This window comes from Macrobrachium nipponense, chromosome 5 (assembly GCF_015104395.2).
Source record: "Macrobrachium nipponense isolate FS-2020 chromosome 5, ASM1510439v2, whole genome shotgun sequence".
NCBI lineage: Eukaryota > Metazoa > Arthropoda > Malacostraca > Decapoda > Palaemonidae > Macrobrachium > Macrobrachium nipponense.
In genome coordinates, this window is record NC_061107.1 from 30,363,978 (window position 1) to 30,383,502 (window position 19,525).

The 19,525-nt window shown below is 38.7% G+C and overlaps 1 protein-coding gene and 1 long non-coding RNA gene across 2 annotated transcripts in view; one reads left to right on the plus strand and one right to left on the minus strand.

Moving 5' to 3' along the window:
* LOC135215275 (uncharacterized) overlaps nucleotides 1-11,539 on the minus strand; it is a 71,967-nt gene extending 60,428 nt beyond the window's left edge. Inside the window, exons 1-2 of the long non-coding RNA XR_010314635.1 lie at nucleotides 11,237-11,539; nucleotides 8,579-8,681 (exon numbers count right to left, since the gene is read on the minus strand). This is a non-coding gene — a long non-coding RNA (uncharacterized LOC135215275). The remainder of the gene's footprint in view (nucleotides 1-8,578; nucleotides 8,682-11,236) is intronic.
* The window catches only part of LOC135215274 (zinc metalloproteinase nas-13-like), a 54,028-nt gene extending 37,526 nt beyond the window's left edge, over nucleotides 1-16,502 (plus strand). Inside the window, exons 2-4 of the mRNA XM_064249819.1 lie at nucleotides 9,785-9,901; nucleotides 13,258-13,383; nucleotides 13,691-16,502. Coding sequence (XP_064105889.1) covers nucleotides 9,785-9,901; nucleotides 13,258-13,383; nucleotides 13,691-13,788 — 341 coding nt within the window. The 3' untranslated portion in view covers nucleotides 13,789-16,502. The remainder of the gene's footprint in view (nucleotides 1-9,784; nucleotides 9,902-13,257; nucleotides 13,384-13,690) is intronic.
* The last annotated feature ends 3,023 nt before the right edge of the window (nucleotides 16,503-19,525 follow it).

The window sequence follows — 19,525 nt, forward strand, 5'->3', positions numbered from 1 at the left end:
AATAAGCCTAATTCATCCATGGCAGAAGGTCCGCGTTTTCCCCGCTATGAGATGTTCTTTAGTTGAACCGCCCTTATCTGAGATTATGGGTTAGTCTACAAACAAATCAGTCTTTGGCCGACAAAGTTAATCGTCTCGACAGAGACCGTTGCGTGAACGTCAAACTTTGAGGAAGAGAATGAAACGATAATTATGTCAGTTAAAGTACATTTAATAAGAGGTCTAATGGATCAGATGCACGTGCACTGTCTTTGTTAAAGACTGAAATTAAATCGTTTTTTTCTTTTTCTTTTTTTTTTAAGAGCACCATTTTAAAGCAAGTCTTCCAAGCCGCATTTATTTTTCTTTTTTTCATTACAGGTTAGAACTGGAAGCTTATGTTGGCCTTGACTTCGTATAGTGTAACAAGTTCCTCTCTCTCTCTTTCTCTCTGACAGTTCTGAGACGTTAGTAATCAACATTTTCCACTCTATATATTAATCTCAACTCAGCCTTGAACTGTGCCTCATTAAGCTTAGCTTAAGTGAGGTAACACGACGGTATATTCCCACTGTTGCGCATAGATAAGCAGGACTGGTATTCAGGTGTCTGTATGTCTGGGTGACAGACATGCTGACTCCTAGGTCACTGACACGTGAAAGGAGAAAATATGCAGGGAAAAAAGGAAAATTATTTATAATAAATGCAAAAAAGAATGGGGCAACCACATATGATGTTTTTTTCTGATTACTTGTTCGCAATTCCCATAACACAAGTCGTCGGGCGAATAAACATGAATAACTCTCCTCTTTCTGAAGAAGAGAAAGAAGGAAGACTTGTAAGGCTGCTCTTTCAAGTAACTGTTGAAGGAATTCTTTTTTGTTTTTTATCATAAAGAATCAAATTTTTTATAAAACCTTGGACGATCAGGACATTATAGTATTTCTCTTCAAAACAAATTTTTAGAAGAAAAACATACTAAATTTTTGAAACAGTTTTTTATGACTAACCAGATACAAAACCAACGTGCACATTTGACGGTTTATGGTTTGGTAAAATATAACTGAACCTGAATAAGGCTTCCTGACTTCAACAACAATCAAGGGTTATGTTTGAAAAACCGCATCTTATATCTACACAACCATGGTTATTATATAAACTTAAAATGCAAAGCTGACCAAAGACGAATAGGAAGTAAATGACATGAAAGGTTGACCAAGCTGGTGACACTTGATTTGTAACTTCCCCACAGATCTGTAACATATTAAAGATAACAGAACGGAGAAGGTATGCATATAAGGGTTCTCGAGAACAATGGCCGACATAATATCTGGATAAGAGCAAGAGACGACTTTGCTACAGAGGTGAAATGAATGTAAGTTGAAGGTAAGAGACAGGTTGATTAATTATTGGAAAGGAAAACCTATAATTTTACTCTGTCCAGAAGAACGGTGTTAGTGTGTGTGTGTGTTGCAGACTCACCATGTACAGGGAAAAATACTCCAAGTATTCATAATTCCCACCGAAAGTCCCTCTCAAAGAATTACACGGGGTACCTAAAGAGCACATCCGGCTTCTTAGAGGAAACAATTCGTCTGGAAGGCTTCAGCCCTTTATTTCGTTTGCATTTCACTTCTATAAAGGCGAGTTGCACAACAATCCTTTCAGACCCACGATGTAATCCATCAAATACGTGCTATTAATCCCAAAATTCGAATGGCTCGGACGGGACCAATTTCCAAATTCTCATACGAAATCGTTAAATTCATGAGACAAAGATGTAGGAGGTACAGTGGTAACGGCAGCATTGGAATCGATTGATTGATTGTGTCTATTAAAGCAGCACTGGAAGCGAGTAAGCTTTGTCAACCTCATTCGGACTCTTCAGTCACATAATCAGCGCCGCCGTAACTCAAGTGAGGCTGAGAACTGTCACCTATCAAGAATTTTCAAGAGTAGAACCATCTGCGCGTGAACAGGAAATGCTTTAGCTGCTAAAATCAAGTTTTCAGTAGCTAAACAAGTGTCCGTAATCTAACCCAATTTGGCTTTTGGGGAAAGTCATGTGCATTTGTGAATGCATTAAAAAAATTATTCTTTATCACGTTAACCACAAATAATCGTACACAGAAATATGCCAAAATATTAATTTAATGGATTTTCATTCTAAAATACTTCAAATATGGAAAAGAATTGAGGGATCCGCCGGGTGGTTTGTGGAAGTACAAATAGCTCTCGTCCTTCGGGCCTATTCCTCCCAAGCAACTCGAGTCGAAGAAAGGAATGTTTGTCCGAGTGAGTCGGCTGTGATGACGTTCGCTGTAACACTTCCGTCACTGGGCGTCTGAGTGTTGAGTCTGTTGACTAAGCTACCTAAAATATTTTGTTCTTCTCCCTCTTTCACCCACCCTCCCATCCATACACCCACACAAACCCTGGTTAATGACAGACTGACTGATGCTATTTTTTTTTTTTTCTTATATACTCTCCGCCTATCTCCGTCTCATTTGTGGACTCTCTCAATGATAAGTAAGACTTCTGAGAAACCTCTCTCTCTTCAAAATAATGACATTCCATGACTCGTTTCGAAATGATACTGAAAAGATTCTCAATATTTTATCAGACGCATTTGACCTTCACAGCACTTGAAATTGTACCGTCTAGTGGTAGCAGCAAACTATCCGCTGGATATAAAGCGCCCTATACCCACGTCAATAGCATAATTAATGGCATGAAGACGCTTTGCTAGCGCGGCCACTATTGGAATAACAATCTTTTCTCTGGATATCAGAAGTCTCCCTGGATTTTCATCTTCGAGATAAAATTGCTTGAGGTGTTTTCCTTCATGCAAACAATGGTCCTTATAATTTAGAGTCCTGGGGATTCGGAATCCACTTTGTAAAGGTGACAGCCTCCCAAAGGATTTTTTTTTCTTTTTTGGAAATTGTGGAGCAGCTCAATTGAAATTAAAGACTCATTCCACATCTTGTACTAACTGTCAACATCTAACAAACATAACATTAAACATACGGATAGACGGTGTTATTCAAAGGTAATATGTTTGCCTCCGAAAATAACGTATTCCTAAATGCATTGATTGCTTTAATGTTGAATATCAAAACAATACTAACCACTCTACAAATCGCTTATACCCGTGCTAGCGTAAGCTAGCTTAATCTGAACAGCTATAAGAGGAAACATTATAATAATAATAATTATTCGAGAATAACAAAAGTAATTATCAGGGAAAAACGTAGAAACACTTCATGGAATCCGAGATTGATATTAAAATCTGTGTAGGATAATCCTCATCACCTCCAAAGCCTTGTGACAAAAAGGGGCTTAGGTGAAATTCCAACTTGTTTCAATAATCAGAGATAAAACTTGAACCTTTCGAAAACAGTGAGCCATCAAAGTGCATCACACACCACGAAAAGCGAGACAACATTGCATATCTCGCCCATCTACAAGTCAACCAATTGCCAAAATCGCGCCTTGCATCGCAAAGCAACAGGGACCGGGAAATATACCTCCGATAACGCACTGGTTCCTGCGCTAGAGACAGACTTCAAGTATTCAACTGAATGGAGAGCTGTCCTTTCCCTTCTACAGAAACTCTTTACAATGCATGACATGCTCATGGCCGTGCCTTGCACAGTAGTACTATACTCTGTTTTTTTCCATCTGTCCATCCGCCGGTGGTGTTTGCGTATGGTAACACTGCGTCCCGGGCTTTAGATAGTTACGCTATGTGTAAGTTTTAGGTAAATAAAAGGATATCTGGGTGTACATTTACAACTGAAAAGTGTTTTAATAATTTACTGTATGCGAATTACACCGTTAATATTCGAAATAGGATATTGATATTATTGTTGGATGTAAGCTGAATTTAACTATCTAAAGCCCGGGACGCAGTGTTACCATACGCAAACACCAAAGGCGGGTGGACAGATGAAAAAAAACAGATTATAGTGTTCAAGGCCAAGGGTTTGTGACTTACGGCCCTCATCCGAGGCAGCAGTACTGATGGTAAAGGAGAGCAGGTTCAAGGGTGGGAGGCTATAGGAACGGGTTGTAATCAATTTTCATAAGGAAAATATAGTTGTGCGCGATACTGTATTTATATAAATCCCTGCAACAAAACAATTTAACTCGAAGAAAAAATTGATCTTTTAATTGCGTATAAAAGAAACCGGTCGTTGTCATCACATTATATCAGGATGACCTCATTCTTGAACCGCAGGTAGTATCCCAATAATCCTCTCTTCCTCGTATGGGGAGAGATTCGTTAGCGACACAACTGTAAAAAAAAAAAAAAAAAAAAAAAAAAAAAAAAAAAAAAATCGTTAGCGACACAACTGAAAAAAAAAAAAAAAAAAAAAAAAAAAGCATTTTCAGGTCAAGTCCAGTTCTGTCTGCATTCCCTAAACCTGGCCCTATACCGTCGGGAAAACCTGGCTGACTAAGGAAGCACCTCCTCCCTCAGAGATGTTGGTCACTCTCCCTCCTCCACCTGTCCCTTTTCTCCTCCTTTGCATTTCCTCTTTTTGTTCTCCTCCTCATTCGTCAGTACAGTTTTACAAGCGTCAGTTCACATCATCTATAAAAATGAAGTGTTAGTCCTATGCTCAGAAATAAACCTAAAAAAAAACCTAGGTTTATTGTCATAATAATCTTAAGACTAGCGGTTTGTTTGTTGCGCCTATTTACGTTTAGAATTGCACGTTTGTTTTGACGCAGGCCCCGTCTGTATTTGCCCTTGCTGCTCGCCCGGCAACGCGTCTTTTCTTTTTATTTCTCTCTGGTTTTATTGTCTGACTCACCCTGACCTTTCTTTACCTTGACACTCCAGAAATATCCCCAGGATTTCCCCACTAGAATAGTTTTCAAAGCTTAACAAAAATCTATATAAATTTCATGATTACCCAATAACTTGTAACGTAACATTTCATCCGAGTTCCAGTGTAATAATGCAATACACAAATGGATTCAACTACATCCCAGTTTCATACCTTCCAATGGCAGGATAAAGAAACGGTGACCAGTAATTGATCATTAGAATACGTAGCTTATCATACGTATATAACCAATTATTGATTTTCAATCAACAAAATTCTTATCGAACAGAAAACTGCAAAAAGAATCGAAAGTACATTAAAAAACGCACTCGGCGAAAAGAGAAAAAGTTGTTAATAAGGCATAAACTTACAGGTAATTTCAGTAACGAAAAGGTGCAAAGATGGTTATAAATAGCAGGGAACTTCCAGTGTGGAAGAATGCACGTGAGAGGAGAGAGAGAGAGAGAGAGAGAGAGAGAGAGAGAGAGAGAGAGAGACGGGGCTCCTGCAAAGTTTGTACCATCTTCCACTGCGGTTAATGACCCAGACGCTCTGTGTGGTTGGCCATTCTGGTAAAACCCAGGGTAAAACGAGGGAATTTTTGTAACCGATGCTCTAACAGTTAAGTCATTCTTGGTGATGCAACTGACACGCTCTCTGCATCTACAGACATTGTGCGAACACTTTCCTACTTTGAATGAGCATACCGACCATCGACTGAAGCTTTTTTTTTTTTTTCTATCCAATCTTAAAACATTATCTCTGTTCCTTTATGCTGCGGCTAACACTCACGGTGTTTTCATATCTGATACACAGGTTGACCACCTAAATTTTTTCCGAGTTGTGTATGGAAATGTAAAAAAAGTGCAAAATGTCTATTAGTCACATGTGCAAATAATAATGAACAATTAAATCTTCTGCAAAGGAGAAGCTGGGAAGGCGGAATATGACTCTTCTATATAACTTAAAATAAAAGATACGTGTTAAAAATCAGCACTGATCTTTTAGACATTTATGCAAGAGGTACTGAATTTCCCTTTTAGCACATATCTTTCAATGTGTTTCATACACATTTTGCATCTCGCTAGACTGATGCCTGAAATCCGCGCATTTACTAAGCTACAATTGTAGGTTCCATGTCAACGAATCTGATTTTATGCTTCCGCTTCCTGATAGCACATGCCCGAGTTTGATTTATGTCTTAATGGATACGAAGATCAGAGGATGATATGTTGTATAATGTAACTCCGATGAACTTTCTAAATATTTCATACATGAAAGACTGGCTGCATTTTGAAAATGTGTGAATATCAAGCAGTTTGTGCTACTAAAGAGTAATTAGGCCTATTCGTTTTCATACGGACAGCAGTTTACCACTGCAACAACTAATTTTACAAATGTCAGTATTTCCTCCTATTGATTCACGTGACCTATTAGAGTAGGCAGAGATGCCATTAGGTCTTCAGTTCCATCACTGGAAATTCCAGCTTTTCCCCACACCTTAGGCCGACATTGACACAATCTCTAGATCAAAATTTTGCAGTGACAATATGTACTTGGATTTTACAGAATCATATTGCAGCTCGAACTGTCAGATGTGTATTGAATCAACGAGGAGACATTGGTTGATCTACTATTTTTAAACAATGGACGCAATTAGGCTTGCATTTCCAAGCAACATATAAATCGGTAATATGGGCCCATATTTCAAAGCTGTAAGGACATTATATAAATACTGACGAGGAATTATGGAATCAACTCTAGTCAGCCAAATATGAACTAAAATCAGAAGTGAGCATAAGACAAAGAAGCCAACCACTTCCATCTACAGTTCCCAGTGACCTCCGTTTAGTGACCTCTACATGTGAAGTGCACATTTTTGTCACACTCGATACAAGACCATTAACCCTAGACCCGTTTTGCAGACCGAACTTAATACTGCACTGACACTTCAAGCTTGTGTGGGTTCCCTCTCATCCCGTCATACTGCCGAGATCTTGACTTCATGTAACGCATGAGGAACGACTCTATCAGAGACAAAAGTAGAGGGTAGAAAAAATAAGTCGAACTCACCTGACACAGAGTCGTCACAAGCAACATCTATAATAGTACTACTACCAATGCAGATAGAATTACTACCAGAGACTTCATACGTATAAGGGTACTACTATCAGACGCACCTAGATATTGCGTGTCCATTAATTTATTGCTTAAACTAATATAACATCCTTTTGATCTTTAACTTTCTTATTTCTTCACATATATTTATATAAAAAAAAAAACGAGTTGTTTGTTCTCATTCCCAAGTCGAACCATAATCCTGTCCGGTCACGGCAAGTCAGCTTTTCAATGGACCTGGTTCGTTATCCCTCTGGACAGGACAGGAACAACCCATTTCCCTATCTCGAAATCCCGTTAACCAGAAATCTGTTGCTGGGGTCGGGGAACGGTGGATACGGAGGAGGAGGGAGGCGGACATACCAGCGCCTTTCTTTTAAAGAAAGACGCCCCAGGGGAAGGGTACAGTTCTCTTTGTCTGACCTTACCTTACCTTACAAGATACAAGGAAGGCGACGAATTAGGGTGCGCTAGTGCTTCCAGTTACGCTGTTGTGTAAGCATTTCATGATGTTTCAGCATGATAAATGAAAAGCTCTCGCTCTCTCTCTCTCACACACACACACATACATTAATGCATATGAAATATACATGCACATAATATTCTCCTTGTGAGTGGGCTGTATAATATGCACAAAGAACGACCTCGATGAGAAACGAAATTAGTGGGATATTCTTGCACATAAAGCGTCCTGTTTCTGGCTGCCGAGAGCGCCGGTTGGTAATTCCAGGAATAGCAGAGAGAGAAAAAGCATTTCTGCCAATATCTGCAATCTTAACAATGTTGCACTGCAGGGTAACTAACTGTACACGAATCGTCGTCAGCTAATATTGATAATTATCGATTGACCTCACTAGCAAAGTGCTTTGTGCAAAGAGCCATGCACTTTCTGCTGCAAGAAATAGACCTAACTATCGATGATGTCGAAAATATTTTCTTTACGAACTCATATTGAGCGTGAGTTCATTAATAAATGCGATAATATACATATATATTATATAGTGTGTGTGTGCGATATTGTTTATAAAGGCATAAATATGGACAAAGAATGTTCAATGTCTTGTTTGGCCCTATTAAACAATGAGCAAAATTACCAATGGACCTGCCGCTTCAGGTGTTGCCATACGATCACCCACAGAAAAATATATTATTCGAAAAGAAAGAATGCTAACTTTTCAGGAGTATTCACGAGTATGAGCAGCATGGACTTCCAACAATCATGATTAGCTGAAATGATACTGGTTGCAGATGTAATTAATCTTCGTCATATCACGAAGCTAAATGATTGAATATATGATCAATGACAAGGATGGAGGTAATAGTATCAGTCTTACAGGGAATGTGCATCGTATTTGAGAAAAACGGAAAATATGGAAACGTGAGTCGGCATTATGAAACGAAACGAAGGAAAACTTGCATTTGAAATGAAATGTGGTAAGCAGTCCAAGAGAGCCCAAATGGATGAGTAACACCAGCGGAAGAGAAGCTTCATGTGCTGACTGAAAGAGATGTTACAGGTAGCAATTACCACATTTTGACTTCATGGTTTACATAACATTACCAAAAGATTACTTCTTATCTGAAATTCAAATTACTGTGGGAACCTAAGCTGTTTAAAAACAAAAATTATCATTTACACTCACCAAACCGTCTACGTGGAAAGTGTTGCAGTGATGTTCTCATGACATAGGTGATATTGTTGGTTTGGAATTTCGTAAATGCGTTCTACGCGGAAATTTATGTAACCTGAAAGGAAAATAAAATATATGAACATATTTTCTATAGAACGGTCTACGTCAATGAAATGAAAAGATAACCTATCCAGAAGAAAAACCAGTACCTACTAATAATGTCTAGAGGTCTGGAGTTCTTAATACGTTAGCCATGTCAAAACAACCAACTTACACGTTCTCCATTTCACAAATAACTCTTAAGAGGTCAGTTCTCTCAACAGCGCGGACCAATGCACACTGAGTTTTGTGTGGTCCTAGAGCCAGTCTGAGCCTGCCAATCTGTGGTCACAATTCCCCGCCTAAAACTGAAATTCTCCCTTAGGAAGGAATTTCCTTCCCCTCCCCCTTGGTTGAGAACCGCTTGAATATAGAATTTAGTATAGAGGCCAAGCGCAGGGGCCTATGAGTTCATTCAATGCTGAAAGGGAAACAAGAGTAGAATGGTGTACCTACTATGAAATTATTGTTGGGTGAGGGTGGATACCAAGACGGAAGAAAGAGAACATGAATTGTGGTACTGAATGAAAGGGATTGCAGCTAGGGGCCGAAGGGACCTCGCAAATAACTTTACGTAATGCCTACAGTGTGCCATGTTAGGTGCATTGATGGCACTACCCCTTACAGGGGAAAGCTAGGTATGTCATTCTCAGTCCCTTCTCTGTTAACAGATAAGCTCAAACACTAAAATGTATTTAAATCTGAAATCAATGAAGTCAAATCTATTCATGTCAAAAATTAGAATTTGTTAGGTATCTCACTGAACAGCAAAGTAAGCCATCAAGGCATATTAAATTAGACCCCGCCCACCAAACAACCGGGAAGGGCAGAAAATGGTCTTATGCAGTCCACCTTACCTCATTTCTCGCTACGTAACGCAGGAACGAATTGAGTTTACGATGATTTGCATCGTTAAGAGTACAAAGATCTTGAGATGGTGTTCCTCTATTACTATATAATAACTATTCGTGTACAATATGTATTTAATACACCATCTAATGTTTACGATGTCAAGATAAAATTTTTAATCACTGTCCATCTACGTAAACCATGCACTTAACCATGACCCATTTACACACCCGTTAACTGACCTCTAATTACAATGACTTCTTTTTGCAGATTGTAGAGACCGCCACGCGTCTTGCCGCACCTGGGCCGAGCGAGGGGAATGCTACAAGAATGTAGGCTACATGATGGTCCACTGTGCTGACTCTTGCCATCAGTGTGTCGTCCAAGGTAAAAAATCTGATACAAATCGACAAAGTAATCGATGTAAAATACTTAGTACCTTTCTAATAGTAATGCCGATACAATTGCAAAATCTGAGTCACAACATGATAGCTGTCAGGTAGAAATAGATTTTTGCTCAAATCATTTGAAATTAGAAAATCCCTTTACATTACCAGTCTATAACTAATTAAAAAAAACATTCACGATTAATAATTATAGCTCGAAAAGTTTTTCAAACTGAAAAATCTACATGCAAATTTTGCGATGAAATATTAGAATGTCGGACTGTCCACAACAATCACACGTATGATTATAATCACTTGAGTATGTATGTATGTGTTGAGAAGCCGATCCATAGTTGTTCTGGAGAATTAATATGACGAAAGACAATGAATCATTCACATCTTACAAAGGAAAAAAAAATCTTAAAATCACGATGGACGGCAAAATCTTGACCTATTACGAAACACATTCGTAACCTAAACAAAAGACTAACTAAACGAATCCAGAAATGCACGCGAACACTAGGAACCAGGCAGTTAAACGTTCCTTCTTTAAATAGACTACGCAATACATCAATGTCGCAAGTGTTTCTTTTTCCTTATTTATTCAACTTCAACGTAGTATGGAGAACCAGTTCCGTGTTTACCAAGACCCGCTTACCAGAAAGGAGTCAAGTTTAGTATCTGACCTTCCTGCTTTACCGGGGTGTAGTTACGCTAACTAAAACAAAGATTACATCACGAGAGAGAGAGAGAGAGAGAGAGAGAGAGAGAGAGAGATCAGTGGCCTTGATAAAAGCAATTACTTCTCATTCCCTCTAAGTGTTCCCTTGGGGATGGTCGGCTAGGCGATAGTAGTACTATATATTTTCCCGCGATTTTAAAACTTCCTGATGCCACACCATTTTGACCTTGCACTGTCGATTGACTTTCCCTTCGCTTTCCTTGGGATATTTCTACCATGAAACATACTAAAACAAGGACTAGACACAAAATTACCTCAACATTATCAGTGATCATTTTCTATTCTTTTCTAATTAATGTGTTATGTTATTTGGGAACAGGACAACACCAAAGACAGAGATCATCAGTAATGAATAAGGTTTTAAATTTAGGAAATACTGTAGAGTAGACTGTTTGCTAATAGGTACGCCAAACTAGAAAATGTCTAGCATAGAACCTTCCGTCAGCACTGTGGCCTATGTGAGGAACTCGACCTTTCCTAAATCGAAATACGTGCAAATCCCCAATTTACTCGCAATTAATAACGTTCTCCATACAGCAGGATTTTTATCATTATGGAAACATTTAAGGTAATCTAATCATATAAAGATCTTACCAGCGGCGCCAAATTCTGATTCGAAACACCGAAATCACTGAGCCTTCCGCCTTCTCGCGTTCATTGCTGCCTGTTGACTGTTGGGTTGAGAATGTTGAGATTTCCGTTCCGGACTCGGAGTCAGACCGGTCTGGCGGGAAACACGAAGTAATGATTCTTTTGTTGGAAATTGTGGCAAGTGCTTTTATCTGCTAGTACTGAAATACACCAGATTAAATAAAACAAAATTTTGGCAGTTTTGTTTAGAAAGTGTTTTCCTTTGCTATATATCTGGATTTTACACAAGTAAGATGTGTTCCGGTAGCTACCGACATTCCTCGAATGATTTCTTCCGAAATGAAATTTCTGTTAAATGCTAACAGAATCACGAAATAAAAGAACAATAACGGCCAGAGTTAACCGCAAATTTCGAAACCCCGGCCCCAAAATGTGTGCTGTTTTTCATTGAGAGAACGTATAGAAAGATCGTTTTCTGTATGTGATTACTTTAAATACTTGCGCACTAAATACTTGCGCACTATAGTGCGTGATGTGGTCGAAAATGAAGTCTGTGAAAATCGAAGTAACTGTAACCACGATCTTTGGTGAATATGGCGTCATTGAATGATACTAATATGTTCATGGGAACATTAACAATATTTTATTCGTTACCTTTATATCAACTCCAAGACTGCTTAAGTGTTTAACGAGTGCAACAATACTTTGCTTTGCCATCGTTGCACATAGAAGACGGAATATAAAACAAATTAAGGCCTTGCAAGCTTGATTGACATGTTAAAAGTTACGTAGCATATTTCTCGAACGATGATTTTCTGCAACTGTCTGAAAAAGCGATATAGGTACGTTTATCACGTTGAGCATAATATGACTCTGTGGTCTCATTAATCTTTTCTGTAATCCCGTTCATCATGCAATGCCGAAGAAAATGGAACTACATGTAACATGCGCCTGAAAAGTGTAATCGAAGAGCTCTCTAGTTGAAACTAGAAAAAGTATAATATATCCCCATCTTTCTCTCAAAGGTCTTTTTGCTGCTTGTTCATAGCGACTTCCTGAAGTAGTTTTTCATATCACTTTCTTTTCCGGGATCATTTTTCTTCATCTCCCGTTTTCTCGCCCAATGCCCCACCCGAGAGCCATAACCATGGGAGTGACTTTCCATCGAGGAAGGACGCCATCATTTCACGGTTCAAGACAAATCGCGTTTTTCCCGCCAAAACACCCTCTGTCCGACCGACCATATCTGTCGCCTCTTCCCCTGAGAACCACGTCGCCACACCTCACTGTCCACTCCACGTCTTATATAAGAGTCCTTTACAGAGGAAATTGGCGAGGGGTCAATGACAAACATGATTAATATGGCAGGAAACCATAAGAATTTCTCGTCAACCGTGTCCATGCTCGCATTCGGTAACGTTCAAGGTGCTATTGGCTCTAATACTTTACGCCTAGCTCCACCATTCTCAGACATTTTTATGTGTAAATCGTTCAAGGTTCACATGGAATAGATCGTTTGTTATTATTGTCACCATCATCATTACCCACAACGCCGTGTGCCACAAAGGACCTCTGCGAATTCCGCCACTCGACTCACTCTTATCCTTCACAATTCTCCATCAATCTCTAATTTCCCTTCTCGAAGTTCTTATCCGAGTAGGTCTGGGTGTGGTGATGGTGCTAGCAGTAAACGGATATGAAAGGGATATCGAGAAGTTAAGAGGGCTTTGTTAGCTTATTATCAAAACGACATACACCTTGCTCACGGTCCATCGGGCATCATCCTTCCTCTTTTCGTGCTTTTAGTTTTCTGATATTCCTTATTTTAATTTGTAATTGGGTTTGAGTATATATTGCAGTATCATAGTACTATAAGTAAGTTGAGTCTTGGAATATTAATAGTAGTAGTACCAATATTTTGTGGAATCTTTAACCTCTAGTAGACACGAGAAACTAAGAATCAGTAAGGTTTTTACTTCCTTGTAAATGTGCATGGTAATCACGTTTGCAATTTTTTTTAACAGATGACAACTGTAAAGACACCCACGATCAGTGCGCAGCTTGGGCTAACAACGGCGAATGCCAGCAGAACTACACTTACATGAGAAAAGCCTGCGCCAGATCCTGCACTTTCTGCATGCCCGCTAATGGTAAGCGTTAACTTAACTTGTAGGGTTACATAGAAAAGAATATCTAAACAAGGCCGAGAGCTGACGATAGTAAAACTGGATACATTAAAGGAATATTATTAAATAATTCAATAATGTGAAAATAAACTTAATCAGTGTGCTGAGCAGTGGTTTGGTCAAGTAGCAAACAAGCTGCTAGTGTGATGATCTTAAATGTAATGAAACCTCTCTTCCCAGATAAAATGGCATAAAATATGTCACCATTATAGTAATATTGATAAGGCATCTACGACAGATGATGTACTAAACCATTTCTGTTTCTTTCCAGATCATAGTGTCCCCTACGTTCACGCAAACTTGGTGGATTCCCGGTGGGAACAGTACAGTAAGAGATTCCCAGGACTGGCACGAAACCATCATGTCTGAAATGGACCAAAAGAAATTTTTTTTTTTTTTTTATGAACGGCACCATTGCTGTTAGTCATTTGTTATACATGAATTGGAGGAGAAATCCAAAGATACGCTTAACTACCCAAACTAGGCATAAGTCATGTTAAAACAGAAGGAAAATACATTTGTCGCTATACTGGTAAAATACTGGCCGTACGAAGGCTATAACTATCTCTTACAATAGACCGATCATCATTAGACCTAGCTCAACAATCAGCATCCTTTGAATAAAAAAAAAATCAAGTGATCTGTCAACTCAGATCAACCCATAATCAAACGTGATAACATTTTAAAGTATTACGATGCTCATAATATGCATGAAAGTCATACCTGGTGGTCTTATGTTTTACGGTTGCTTCCAGATAGTATGTTGGTATTCAAAAAAAAAAAAAGAAGAAAAAAAAACCCACTGGGCATTTGTCGCTAGCATAATGTTCCTCATTTCACTGTATATGAAACTCTTCGGGAAATTCTATGTGCTGCCGAAACTTCGCAACGATTACATTTCGGCCGCCTCAGTGGCGTGATCGGTATGGTCTTGGCCTGCCACCTCGATGGCAGCGAGTTCGATTCTCGGGCATTCCACTGAGGGGTTAGAGGTGTGTATTTCTGGTGATAGAAGTTCACTCTCGACGTGGTTCGGAAGTCACGTAAAGCCGTTGGTCCCGTTGCTGAATAACCACTGGTTCCATGCAACGTAAAATAAACAAACAAACGAATCCTTTTCCTACATTTTAGGAATTTTTTATTTTGAAAATACTTTTAAAATGTTGGAGCGCTCAATCTTGACTGAACGTTTACCTGACATATTCAGCTGTGCTACTATTGTAGATTCACATCAACCGTGCATTTAACGTCTTGGCCAGTCCCTTACGACGCTCCTGATAAGCCAATGACAGGGCTGGAAACTCTTGATCTCTCGAGAGAGTTCATGAAGGCAGATTTCCAGCCCTGTCATTGGCTTATCCACAGCCAATCAGGGGCGTCGTAAGGGACTGGCCTAGACATCAAATGCACGGCTGAAGGGAATCTACTATAGATAGAAGAAGAAAAAACAACAGATTTTATACATCAGCTTTACAGATAGTAAAAGAACAACGGGTTAGGCAAAGCAGAAAACCGTTATGCTCCCGGTGAATCTCGAGTCTCCTGATTTAGACTATATTCCACCGATGCGCTACCATTCCCCTATTGCCTTTACGTTCATCCCTTCAGTTTCTCTCATTTCTGTAGAAGATGAGGGAAGGATGCTATTATCTCCAAAGGGCATCTTGTAAATATATATTTTATGTATGTTGGATTTAGAAACATTCGCTTTATATCATGATTCATAAATGTAAATATTCATTACAATTTGGCTATGATACGAATACTGTTAGAGGCTCGTCGACTATTAATCTAAAACTTTCCTAATCATATAAATTATCTTTGGAAAGAATAGACATTGATATTCTCCATTTCAAGTCTTTTTTTAATAGGTTGGTACCATAAAATAAGGTGTAAATATTGACAACCTTCATGAACCCATGTCTGCAAATACAGACTATTCACGATTATCTTATGTAAGGGCAACCGAAATGACACAGTGAAAGTATCATTATTGAAAATAAAAATTTTGACGCCTCACTAATATAACTATATAAACTACTGATGGTGTATTATATCCATCGTGGGCATTATTCCAGTTTAGGTGGAATACGTCTAGATTCCTCGAATAACAAGAGTGAATACGCAAAGACGTCAGTGACTTCTTTTGTTTACTCAGTGCTGAAAACAAGACCAAATCTGTAGTACTCCAGACAGTCACGAGGTCATAGTCAAATACCTATCGTCTTGTCTTTCAGATCTTAGCCTAGATATAAAAGAGCAACCTCAGGATAACGATATCCATTCGGATGGATGAGTCGGAATCCAGGTAAAATAGTCACACAAAAAATGGCACAGGAAAAAAAATTCACATTCATCTTTCCTATATAATGACGCCCAAGGGTTTGAACCCGATATGTATCTACCTTTGTGGATTACCGTAAAAACATAAACAAAAGACTATAACTAGCATGAAGATAATGACCACCAAGAACATCCTTGGGGTCACTATCTAGGAAAGATCCAAAGTATTTTCTATTTTATTACTTTGATTGATACCATGAATTATCGACCTTGTTCCCTGTGACTTTTTCCCTGTCAAAATTGTTACTTTTTCCTGTGACTTTATTACCGGCCGCCATAAGGCTGGATGTTGGAAACGCAAGTTCTAACATCAAGTAAACACTGTAGAGTCACTGTCGGTCTAAGCGGTTCGCTTAACAGTTTTTTCGTTCCTTTCAGTATCGTCTTTATCTCCTGAACCTCTGCCCACAAGTCACAAGAGGAAGAGGAAACAATACTTGGCAATAATTATTTTAGTCGAACAAACTAGCATTGCATTGTCCTTATCAATTATACCAATACTAACATTCTTATGTGTTTACAAAGTATTCCAAAGATTTTTTTATTGAATTAATTATGCCAGTTATGGGAAGGGGCATTATGAACAGAAATAAAGGGTTGATCAATGCACTGATTTCTGGCGGCAATTTTGCCCAGGCTGCGTCGTAGTTACGTGTGTATCAAAATGAATATCATTTCATATATTTAAGTGTTACATTATGTATTAATTATAAGTTTTTATAATAAACTTTTTATGATGAGTTTTGATGATTTATTGTCCTTCGGTTTTGAGCAACACTACTATAGTAGATTCACATCACCCTTACAACGCTCCTGATTGGCTGTTGATAAGCCAATCACAGGGATGGAAATCTCAGTCTCTCTCAAGAGTTCGCATGGGTAGATCTATGTTCCATCTCTCCTGATGGGTACTTTTGAAAGACGTATCCCTCAGGAGAGGTGAAACATAGATCCTACCTATGTGAACTCTCGAGAGAGACTGAGAGTTCCCAGCCCTGTGATTGGCTTATCAACAGCCAATCAGGAGCGTCGCAAGGGATTGGCCTAGGCATCAGATGCTCGGTTAATGGGAATCTACTAAAGCCAAGCAGAAAGCAAAAGCTGCACAATTAATATATTGATCTAAAATTTGTCTACGTTTCTTTGCTTGACCATTGCCAACACATTTTTACTATATATATATATATATATATATATATATATATATATATATATATATATATATATATATATATAGTGTGGTTAGTGTCGTGGCATGACACTCAGATTTCGCAGGTTTGCATCTCCCCCAGGGCGATGTGAAATCACTGGTTCTGTATCATGATTAGTTACTGCTGCAGTGTCGGGTCGGCAGTGGAAGGTTGAAACCAACATTCTTTGGTCGCTTGAATTTCAAGTCAATGGCCACATGGGCTTGTTCCGTGTGAATAGGTTTCATTTACCGAAATAATAATATATAGGTTACGTAATTTGTCAATGTTAACAGTTAAATGTCACGTAGTTTAGTATTCATTACTTATTTAAGGTATGAAAGCTAGATAAATGAAAACGAATTTTACACGTTTGACAACGTTTGACACTACATTCGTGTAAGAAATGAAAATACATAAAATAGTACAAATGCAATTTAACTTTTGATATAAAATCAGGATTCATAAAATAACGATTTATTGACACAGGTCAATCACTCAACTTCAATCTTTTGACCTCCATTGTTCACGTTGACCTGCCTTGGAGAGACGACTGCTGAAGCTCAATCATTCAAATTTGCTGAGCACTACGTGGGTACCGACTTGGGTGATCAGATTTGTAGGTTCTTCACTCTTATTGCACTCTGTTTCAACACCAGTCTAGCGTGTTTCTATTCTGTACGCTAGAAACATTAAAGAAAAGAAAAAAAAGTTAATGCCATAGGGTGTGGGTGGCCGGTAATAAGGTCACGGGAAAAGTAATCGCAGGAGAAAAAAAAAGTCAGGATTTTGGCTAAGAAAAACATCACAGAAAAAGTCACATTGATTTATAGTGACCGGTAATAAAGTCACAGGGGAAAAATTATTTCTTGCAGTCATTATCTTTATGATATTGACACTTTCTTTTATGTTTGTACGGAAATCCCGAACGGGTTTGTACTAAAATCATGCTGCAAAGGTGGATACGTACTGGGTAAAAAAAAAAAAAAAAAAAAAATTCCAGCGAACTTGTACTAAACACGCCGCAAAAGTGAAAAGTGACTTCTTTTTTTTTCCCCTGGATTCAGGGTGTGGCAATATTAGGCAGTCTCCTGCGTATTATTTTCTGTCACGACCAAATGAATCTTATCGGGAAACAATAATTAAGGAAAACTGTGACATGGTAGCCTGTTTGTAGTTACTGATAGGGTTTTCTCTTGTCCACAAAAAATGATTAAATCTTTAGAGCTCTATAACTGTTTCTGAACTCAACTTTCGCCAAAAATGCCCTGTTGTCCATTCGGCTTTGCGTTTACCCAGGATTCAGACTTGTTTGAGACAGAGGAAGAAAATTATGTTTACAGTACAAGAGAAATAACTTCATTTTGAAGAATATACAAATCATTTCGAAATTATCATTGCATTAAGCCTATGGAGCATCAAAATTATGAGGAAAGAAACAGATATCGGTTCATAACATATATAAATGAATAAAAGCGACGTCCATTTATCACTTCTATAAGCTCTTCGCTGCCAAGACAGGGAAATTTTACTTTAATTAATACCGGTCGTGTTTAGTACTATAGTAGATTCACATCAACCGTGCATTCGATGTCTAAGCCCGTCCCTTACGACGCTCCTGATTGGCTGTTGATAAGCCAGTCACAGGGCTGGAAACTGTCTCTCGAGAGAGATTTCACGTGGGCAGGGTGTGTGTTCCACCTCTCCTGAGGTGTATGTTTGAAAGACGTATCCCTCAGGAGAGGAGGAACACACATCCTGCCTTTGTGAACTCTCGAGAGACTGAGAGTTTCCAGCATATCAACAGCCAATCAACAGCGCCGTAAGGGACGGGTCTAGGCATCATATGCACAGGTGATCTAAATTTACTATAGGCCCAATGCGGAAGAACGCTGAGAAACAAAGGCGGTGAATATCTCTGTAGCAGCGTGTCGGCAGGGGCACGCGTCATACAATTATCGGTTTAGTAATTGGAGTAATAAGATTCCTTACTGTTTAAATGCATTAGCGATTTGTTACGGACCGCTCTAAAAGCCAGAAGCCGAGGCAACTGGCTTAATCTTTAAAATAAACTATCGATTTTGACGGACGAGAAGAAGGGAAAGAAAGATGAGAGAAAAATGAATGTTTAAGGAAGGGACGGGGTGGGAGAAAATAGGATAGTGATAACTAAACGTACTTCGTTTTCTAATTCCACTAGAAAACGGCATTATGAAGCTGGTATACTGAATTTTGTTTTGTGACGAGAATTTCCAATGCTATAATAAACCAGAAAGAAACGCCGGGTTTCTTCTTTTCGACACATCTACGAATTTTGTGTACAAGGTCAGAGAACTGAAAATTGAGCAGTGATACTGTAAACGGCTCTGTTATCGAACTTTCGGCTGTTCGGCAAATTGTTAACGCTTTTCTACGAGTACCTATGCTTTAATTGGATCCTACGAATTCTGCATTAGTCGGTAGTTAAGCAGCCTTGAATCAATCTTCTCCACAAAGGATGATTATTACATGTTCATATATGACATCCCTCCTTGCCTACTGAAGGGGGAAGTAAGCAGAATCAGACAGCAGCT